Source organism: Cryptomeria japonica, chromosome 3 (assembly GCF_030272615.1).
Source record: "Cryptomeria japonica chromosome 3, Sugi_1.0, whole genome shotgun sequence".
In the NCBI taxonomy this organism is placed as follows: Eukaryota; Viridiplantae; Streptophyta; class Pinopsida; order Cupressales; family Cupressaceae; genus Cryptomeria; species Cryptomeria japonica.
The window spans coordinates 197,993,889-198,003,262 of record NC_081407.1 but is presented as its reverse complement, the minus strand read 5'-3'; the positions used below and the strand labels follow the sequence as shown (position 1 = coordinate 198,003,262).

The following is a 9,374-nucleotide window of genomic DNA, read 5'->3' as shown; positions in this document are numbered from 1 at the left end:
TTCATGATTTGGTTTATTTGTGCTAACAGAATGCACAGTTCCTTGATTTTTTTGCATATATACGTAATAGACAAATTAGATTGTGTTCACAGTAAGGTAGTAAACCTACAACCGTCCTTTAAATTAATGCCAAAATCATTGTCCAGTCAAACCAATAACAAAAAGAGAAAAAACAAATAAAGCTCACAATGGAATTTCACAGAACCTTGTAATCAAAATTTTGCAAAATTTGTCATATATGGAATCCACAAAATTAAAATGAAACACGGAAATGTTAGACCTTTAATAAAGTACAGTTTATTCAATCTCAACACGTCAAAGGATAATGTCTTTTTGTGATCATGGATGTCACCTTTTGGTTGAATCCGCACATTGTATGATGCCTAAAAATAAATTTAAAATTCTTTCTTAAAGTTTGACTGTCTACATGATTCTTATGTTTTAGTACCATGAAGTAACAACGCAAAGTTGAACAGGATTTAATTCCAGTCATACTAAATTCATGCACCATCAGCCAAGTAATTTCGTTTTAACAAGATTGCATTCTATATATTACAAGATATTCAAAATTCTGAAGCATGAATGAGGAATGGAGACGAAATTAAATATACTGATTTATAATATTTGTCATTAACAACCATACTGCTTGCGAAATGGGGCCCTTCCAGCACAGATACATATCATGCCTGAGAACTGAAATCAGGCTCAGATAACAAAGGCTTTTGAGAAATCTAACTAAATAAGTATCCTGCAAAATTTGTACACTTGGAACTTGTCAAGTACACCAGCAAGCTGCACTGACAAGAATCACAGGATTCAATTTCAAATACAAGTTGTTGCTCAAAAAGACTGATAACAAGACAAGCAATGTAAATCTTCTATTTTCGATGATGTCTAGCACGCTTTGCATCGCCTCTTTGTCGCTTTTCATCTTCCCAATCACGATTGTAAACCCTGTACCAAGTTAAGGACACTGATCTTTGATAGCAAGAACTCTCACAAACTACCTATCCCTAAAATAACAGGAGAAATGATTCACTTTATATTGTGTTTACTATCCATTATATAGTTAAATGTTATAAAATGTACATTTAATCAGGTTAGATAATACTTAACTAACCTCCAATGAAATAAAAAGATCATAGTACTAATATACTTTTACATTAAAATTTGGAAGAGATAAACATGGAAGGATACTGCTCATGATCTCTTCGAGCAACTTTGCCACCCTCTTTGTTATGTATTCTTCCAGTAGAGCCTTTATCGTACCCACTTTCCTCTATGTATAAGCCCCTTGGCGCTGCTGTTTCTTTCCTCTCTCTCTCTCTACCATCATAAGGCTGAAGCGCTGTGACTGGTACAGGTGGAGGTGGTGGTGGTGATGGTCCATAATTAGTAGTGGTTTCTGATGCTGGAAGATGATCTCGTTTAAGCCTACGCCTCTTTGAGGCAGCAGACGCATCTGCTTCTTCTTTAAGGAGGTTTGTCTTCTCCCTATCCCTTTCCTTCTCAACCTGTTATGCAAATGTACAACAGAGATATAAATCACAGGTACAGGAAGAATGTCTTATGCACTTTATATTCACAAAAGAACTAATTTTGGAACAATTAATAATTAGCCTAAATACATTTAAGTTGCTTGAAAAAATACCACAGTTATTAATATCAATAGATCTCCATGCTAATCACATATTCTCTTTACATGCAAGGTATTTCAAATGTATAGTAAGCATGACTATAAAAGCTAAACATGAAGGATACACAAAGCACAAATATTCAAATTATAGCTTCAACTACATTTACACGTCAGTGAAACAATTCAAGAAGATTGTGAAGCTAGTAGCTTGAAGCAGGGAAAAGATACCTGTTAAAGTAAACTCTATATTTATCTCAAAAATCTTGAAAACCAATCCAAAAGTTTACACTTCTATTAGAAGCAGGGGCACATCAAACAACACTTAATTGCAAATTTCAAGCAATCCCATTGCAAAAGGTATAGTACACATTTAAAAAACTATTGAAATTACTAATTAGTAATCAATCTTAGAAAATTGCATGATGGAAAGTGTTGCTTTAAATGGTCCACATTGCAACAGTGTCACAACCTGAATTTTTATCAGATATAATTATTATTAATATTTTGGACATAATGTGACATAAGTAGAAAAGTAATTAATATGTTGACTGTTGACTTTATATTTATTTTATTTTTTAAATATGAATTAATTAATCAATATGTTTACTTAGAAATGCATGGAAATTTGATTATGATTATTGCTTTTTTTGTGTACTGACATATTGATGCAAAATCGAGTTTCTTGAGTTGATTACAGGTGTGAAGGCGAGAATAAGATCCAGGTACTTTTTCCGCCCAACCACGAAGCGTAAGCTTCCCCAGTGCTCTTTCAAGTGATAAAGAGCTCCCAACCCTACATGAGGTACCCTGGCAATCCGGAACCGGAGGGTCGGATGGAATCTAGTGCAACATGATACAACTAACAAGCATTTCACATATGAACATGTATTGTCCTAGAATCATGATATGGCAGAGAGTAAAGAAACATTATAATCACCTAACATCAACTGATTAATCAACAGCTTTGGCCAAAGCATTTTAAGCCGACCATCAGCAGGCAAATCTAAAGTAAAGACCCAACCTTCTCTGTTTACCCATATTCGGCACTCGTCCATGATACATTCACATTAAACATTTCTCCTACTTCTAATTGAACGAAAGGAAAACTACCCTCTAATGCAATTCAAAAAAGCAAATGTAGATTCAGTTAATTGAATGTTCTTATCCTACAGCATAAATAAGCATAGCCTGCTAAACTTCAATAGACACACTTCTAATGCAGGCACTTTCAACACAACCTGCTATTATTTATAGAATAGCAGTTGAAGCTGCAAGATTCGCTATCAGCTCTTTAGCATGTGTCTCTTAGTGCACAGTTTATGTATATAGCTGGCTATTACAAAAGGTTTGTCAAATCACATCCCAAGGTTAATTATCATAGATAGTCCATAATCTTCCATAAAAAATCAGTATTTGCATGCAACCAACCTTCCAAGCAGAAATACTCTCGATTCTCAAATATGATGGCAATTTTAATACACTTTGTTATTTGATTCCTGCCATTGGGCTTCTCACTATCAAATTTCAAGCTGTAAGAAAAGTCATAATGGGATGTAACGAGCACCTCACCTTTCAAATTATAGAACAAAGAGGTTATACATAGAGGTTTCACCAGCACCCATATTAATGATTCTAGAAAATACAGCAGAAATAAGATATATAAGCCATTGCTACAATCCTGTTATATATTCCTGAAAAATAAAGGAAATTTAAGAGGCAAAACTCTGTACCCATTTGAATTTTTGTTGCTCTTCAGATAATCTAATGATCCTTTAGCCAAAAACTCCTCTGTGCTCATACACAAGCCCTAGTACAAAGGCTTTTAAATCCTACATATGCAAACTTGAAGAGATAGAACAAATTGTAATGCAAACCTTCTTTCCATGCAACCACATGCACACTTTGCCTCATCCATCCCATGTCTGGATAGGGATTTGAAATTCAGTAACAAAAAGAAATTAAAAAATAAACACACAAAAGAAACTAGATACTACGTAGTTAAAGCACAAGAAGAGAAAAGATTAACTAGGAGCAGTGAAAAGAGTGGGGGGTTGTGTGAAAGAAGAGAGAAAATTAAAATGGTTAAACCTTACAAAATTAGAAAGAAAGACATTATATATTATTGAATTTCAAAAAACAATAACAGCCCCATTGAAAACAAGATAATGCTCATGTAGACTTTGGCAGGAAGACAAATCTGGTGACAGAAACACACATTATGATTTACAAAAGGAAAATTTGCATATTAAAGAGTAAATTTATATGAACTAAAGTTTTCATGCAAAAATGACACATTTTCTTCAATTCAATGCATGTTCCCTGCACCTAGTAGTTAAGATTAATTAACAAGAAATGAGAGCAAAGCAACTCTCATGACAGAGATGCTTACATAAATTCGAATACCTAATTTCCTGGTTGCCATACAAGTTTTAATCAATGGCATGGAATAGAATCTATACTTAATTAATACCTTTATTGGTAAAGTATCCCTCTCCTCACGCTTCCGGATCTCATCTTCTCTCCTCCGTTTTGAATCATCCATTATAGCCACAGAACCTTCTTCCAGCCTCCTTTTCTCTGTTTTTTCTTCACGCCTAGGGGAAAGCCTCTGAATCGGTCTGCTACTTGTACCTCTCCGATCAACTTCATCTTCTCTCCTACCCACAGGAAGTGATTGGGGAACAACATTCGGAGGAAGAGGTGGTGGGGGTGGTAGGTTCTGCATTGGAAAGCGATCATCAGGATGTGGCTTCTCTGCTGTTGACTCACTGTATCGAGACCTATTGCGGTCATCTTTATTTCTTTCATCCTTATTCCTGTCCAAAGGCCTCTCAAAATTTCTTTCTGTTGCCCTGTCTTGGGCTCTATCAACTGATCTTTCTCTTCCAAATCTTTCTATTGACCTATCCCTTGTCCTATCCCCTGGATGCTCTTCACTACGAGACTTGTCAGAGCGTTCTGGCCTTTCTCCTCTGTGGTCACGATCAACTCTTTCTCCAGCCCTGTCTTTGGTCCTATCTAAAGATTTATCAGCACCTTTGTCAAAATTGCGCTCTTCATACCCAGATTTATCCTGGTCTGTAGTTCGAGCTTTATCTACAGAACGGTGATCTAAACCTCTTACTTCTGAAGGTTCTGCAGTCTTCTCCTCACTATCACCCTTGCGACGTTTATTCATTCGGTCTGTCTCATCAGTTGTATTAGGTCTCTTTTGCTGCTTCTCCTTCATGATATCATCCGTAATTTTTGGAGCATGTAAAGCTTCTTCTCGGTGAGGGGATTTAGAAGGACGATTAGACTGAAGTCCCGATGCTTCTTGAGGTTCAGTCCTATCAACTTCATATTCTCCACCTATTCTCATGTCCACTGATTTACTTGTTTGAGTTTCTGTCTTTGAAATATTTGACATTTCCTGGGGAACTTTTGCTGAGGTACCTGATACTTTCCCTGTTCCAGAAGAAGAACCTGTGCCACCATTGCTTGGAACAATCACAGTATTAATTGGTAAATTTTGCCGTGTTTCTGTCGTACGCAAGGCAGGATCCCTGTCACCAGTAGATGGTACCACCCGGCCAACTGCTTTTCCAGATCTTGCATCTTCTTTAATTGTATCTGGCTTTAATTGCTTAGTCAAGGATGCTGACTGGCCACCCCGTTTTGGTGGAGGTCGAGGCTGTCAAAAGAGACGAGAAAAGTATATGAATATTTGTTTAAGTAATACTCCATCTACATATGAGTCAAATCTTGCCATAATATCTGACAAAGCACATTTCATGCATGAATAGAAAAGCAAAATAAAGAGCTCTTAATAAGGCAGTAGAAAGAACAAAAGTTAAGATTTTTAACTTTCACTAAGCATTTACATTTGCAGTAAGTTTTGAAGAGCCACTCTATAATAAAGAAACAAAAAACAAATCCTTATTTTTCCCATTATCTTAAAAAGAATATCAGCTTGTGACTTCATACAAATGAATCATTTAAGTGTGGAAAATCAGCACCAGAAATAGATACCTCAGCTTCAGTTGCAGTTGTTTTTGAAACCAGCTTGACTGAAATTTCTTCCGTTTTAGTTACTGTTGCTGGGTGAGTACCAGATCCTTTTGAAGGCTCGTCTAAGCTCTTTGACATTCCTGCTATAGATGACTTACTTGTCCCAACTTGAGCACCTCCTGATTGGACAGAATTCTGAGAATCAGTTGTACCTGCCACTGGCTTCACTGCAGCTTGATGTATATCGGATTTCATGGGAGGAGTGATACTTTCAGAACGCTCAAGCCTAGTATCTGTATTTAAAGCGCTTGAAGTTTTCAGTGAACGAGACATCTGTTCTGGTAGTGAGCCAGTGGCATCACCAGGAAGCACAGTTCCTGGCATGATACGCGTTCCTGAAGGATCATGTTGGGAAACACTAACAGAAGAATTTGAGACTGCTAAAGATGTAGCAGCCAAATGCTTGGCAGGTGAAGCTGAGGGCTTCAAGTCAATGTAACCCATATTAAACTCGTCTTCTGAAACCCATGAACTCTGCACATCCATTTTCTTATTTTTTTTAAATGCAGAAACACCATGCAAAAAATTTATAACCTCACTTTAAGTACTTCAAATAAAAAATAGTCAGATAATGCTCAAAATTACATTTTAAGCGGATCTATTGCTGAAAGCATTTGCAGAATGAACATGAAACACTAACAAAGGTGCTGTATGGGTGATAAACGAGTAAATTAGAAGTTGAAAATAGTGACCTTTCGAGAAGCAAGGGCTGCAGCAACACTTGTTGCTAAAACTTTGAGATCCTCTCTTTCATCTGCCTTAATTTTGCCTACCTGAATATGACAATGCAGACAATACAGTGGAAAGAGTTTGAAAATATGGAGGCAATAATTGTAAATAGGGAACTATGTTTTCTGAAATGCAACAAAAAGATTAGCTTGTAATCTCACCCTTTCAAGATTAATGCCACTTTTTCTTGTGACAAGAAAAACACTAGAAATGAAAATATGGAGGCCATAATTGATAATTGTAAATAGGCAACTATGTTTACCAAAATGCAACAAAACGATTAGCTTGTAATCTCACCCTTCTTTCAAGATTAATGCCACTTTTTCTTGTGACAGGAAAAACACTAGAAATTTTTGTCAAAATTATCAAGGCATTGCGAATATCCATGTATTCATTTGATTCCAAACATTGTATAAGCAGGCGTGTAATCCGTCCACTCCATTTCCAGTGTACCTATTAATGATGCATAAAACTTAAAATCAGTGAACAAAAATATAAAACTTATTCATTAACAAAAAAATGCATATCTTTTTAGCATGACCAGAAACCATGGTTGCAAGATTAGAGATGCATTAAAATTTATATATCAAACAAGGAAAAAAATTTCAGGGAAGAAATCTGATTCTATAAAAGCATCAAAACAGAAATATATATACCACTAATGTACACATCTCTAGTCTAAGAATTCAATGTTGTTTCCTGCTTCTGTTTCTACAGAACTAGAATGTGATTCAGTTTGATATGGAATTAATATATCCTCAACCAACTCAGTGAACTCAAAATTATCTAAGAATTATATTTAAAATATAATTAATATGCTAATTCCACATCATGTTTAAATATATAAGAATTTTATAAAATGTGTCAATTATAGTGATTAGGGCAGGAGATGTGCATTTTGTTATATTAGGGTGCCTTATTTGTAGTTATTATTATTTTCTTTTGTGAGTTGGCTGAGGATAGGGCTAATATGATGGTAAAAGGTCCGTAGTTTTGGGGGCAAGGTTATACTTATTATTAAACATCGGTATCCTACCTTCAAGCCTCTCAAAGAATCCTTCTAAGGTTGGAATCTTGAACCCCCTGATTGGTTGGTTGGGTCTAATTGGCTTTGGGGAGGACCTAACAAAATTGTCAGATATTTGTGCACTCCTTTTCCAGTTGAACTTTCTATAACAGAAATGTGCAAATGAATGTTTAGGAAAATTGAGAATAAGAATATTAAATGGCAAACCCATTTGCTCTCCTTGGCGGGTCAGCTGCAGGTTGACCAAATATCTTATCTTCTTATAATATTTATTATGCATCTGCTCAGCTGTATAGTACCTATCAAATTGATAGAATTCAAAAGTTAGTAAGAGAATTTTTGTGGTTCAATGGTAAAGGAGGCAAAAAAGATATGTCTGTTCTAGTGCTTACTTGACACCCAAGGGGTCTTGGTCTTAAAGACCTCAAGTTGCAAGGTATTGCCTTGGCTTTCAAGTGGATCCTAAAATCTTTTGATGGGAAAGAGACTTAAAAAATATTGGTGAGGAACAACATTGCTCTGTCTATGCCCAATAAGGGTAAGAACTAAAATGCTCTGCATCCTCATGACTTGCTTTTATATTTCTCCTTTTGGCTCAAATGTTTTGGCAACATATGGAGGGCCTGGGAAAGTATTAAACACTTGAACGAGAATAAAGATGCTCTCCAAGACTAAATTTTTTTTGTTACCCATAGATCTATTTGGTGGAATTTACACCGGAATAATAACCATTCGCATTAACTCAAGGCTGCTCTGATAAAATGTGGGCTTCGAAAGTAAATAAAACTTCGGAAATATCATTGAGAGGCAAAATCAAAGATTGGCTATCAATGCAAAAGGAATTTTGATATTCAGATAAGCAGAGAAGAACATTCTCAATACTTAAGAAGGCTTTCTCTAATATTAATTTTCCAATTGTGCTAAAGTTCAACACTGACATCTTGGGTAATATTAAACGGACAGATGATACTGTGCTGAAAAAGAAAACCTCCAAGAAACTTTATGCATACAATGGGACATGAGAGAGATTTTAAATAAAATCCATGATAACTGAAACCTTAGGATGTCTAGCAACTAACTGTCCTATGTTCTTAAGTTCATGTGGTCTTCTATTGTGAGCCCAAAAAATTGTTTTTGTTGGTTGCATAATTTTAGAAAAGCTTGCTGTTTTCAATGGTGTTCATAATCATGGCATCCCTATCAATGCGTGCAAATTGTGTAATAAAATTGAATCTTTTGAGCATTTGTTTTTTGACTGTCCATTTTACTTTAAAATGTGGTCAATCTTTTTGGGAATTCTTTAAGTTGGTGTAATAATGAAGGTTGCAAATGAGCTGAAATCTTGTTCAATAAATTTTGGTTAATCCTAACCTGTGAAGTTTTGTGACATATCTGGAAAGCAAGTACTGACGAGTTATTCCAAGATAAAAGAAGACATCTTACTGTCTCCTACTATGCGCTGATGCTTTTTAATATTATAATGTAGGTTTCAATGATCATGGACACCCCAAAGAGTAGGTTCATGATCCTGTTGAAAGAGGGCCACACATTGGTGTACAAGAAAGAGATTATTAATGCTCACTTCTGGTACAGGATAGAAACAACATAGAGATTGCTAATGCTCACTTCTAGCTACAGGATAGAAATAAAATTGATGACAAAGAGTTGCAGCTGCTAAGAGAATAGATGAAGAAAAACGATGTGTCCAAGCCTGAAAAAAAAAAGCCAGATGGAATTTAGCAGAAATACCAAGAAATCAGTTGTTTGAGCCAATAGGGAAAGTCCTGAACACAGAAGATGAAGCAAAACTGTTGTTGGGAATAATGTGTTTCATCATTGGTCAAATTCTGTTTAGGCCTTTTTGATATTAATTACAAATCTATTCTGTCAGTTTTATCTATATTGGTCCCTAGTTTGTAACTTTTCATAACT

General features: G+C 35.6%; 1 protein-coding gene across 4 annotated transcripts in view; it reads right to left on the bottom strand.

Annotated features, from left to right (window-relative positions):
• Positions 1-583: 583 nt before the first annotated feature.
• LOC131061590 (THO complex subunit 2) overlaps positions 584-9,374 on the bottom strand; it is a 110,711-nt gene continuing 101,920 nt past the window's right edge. For all 4 annotated transcript variants that reach the window (XM_059218157.1, XM_057995357.2, XM_057995358.2 and 1 more), the window contains 6 exons: positions 6,713-6,868; positions 6,379-6,459; positions 5,648-6,160; positions 4,107-5,309; positions 1,198-1,514; positions 584-954 (listed from right to left, as the gene is read on the bottom strand). In XM_059218157.1, the coding sequence (XP_059074140.1) occupies positions 879-954; positions 1,198-1,514; positions 4,107-5,309; positions 5,648-6,160; positions 6,379-6,459; positions 6,713-6,868 (2,346 nt within the window). In that variant the 3' untranslated portion in view covers positions 584-878. The remainder of the gene's footprint in view (positions 955-1,197; positions 1,515-4,106; positions 5,310-5,647; positions 6,161-6,378; positions 6,460-6,712; positions 6,869-9,374) is intronic.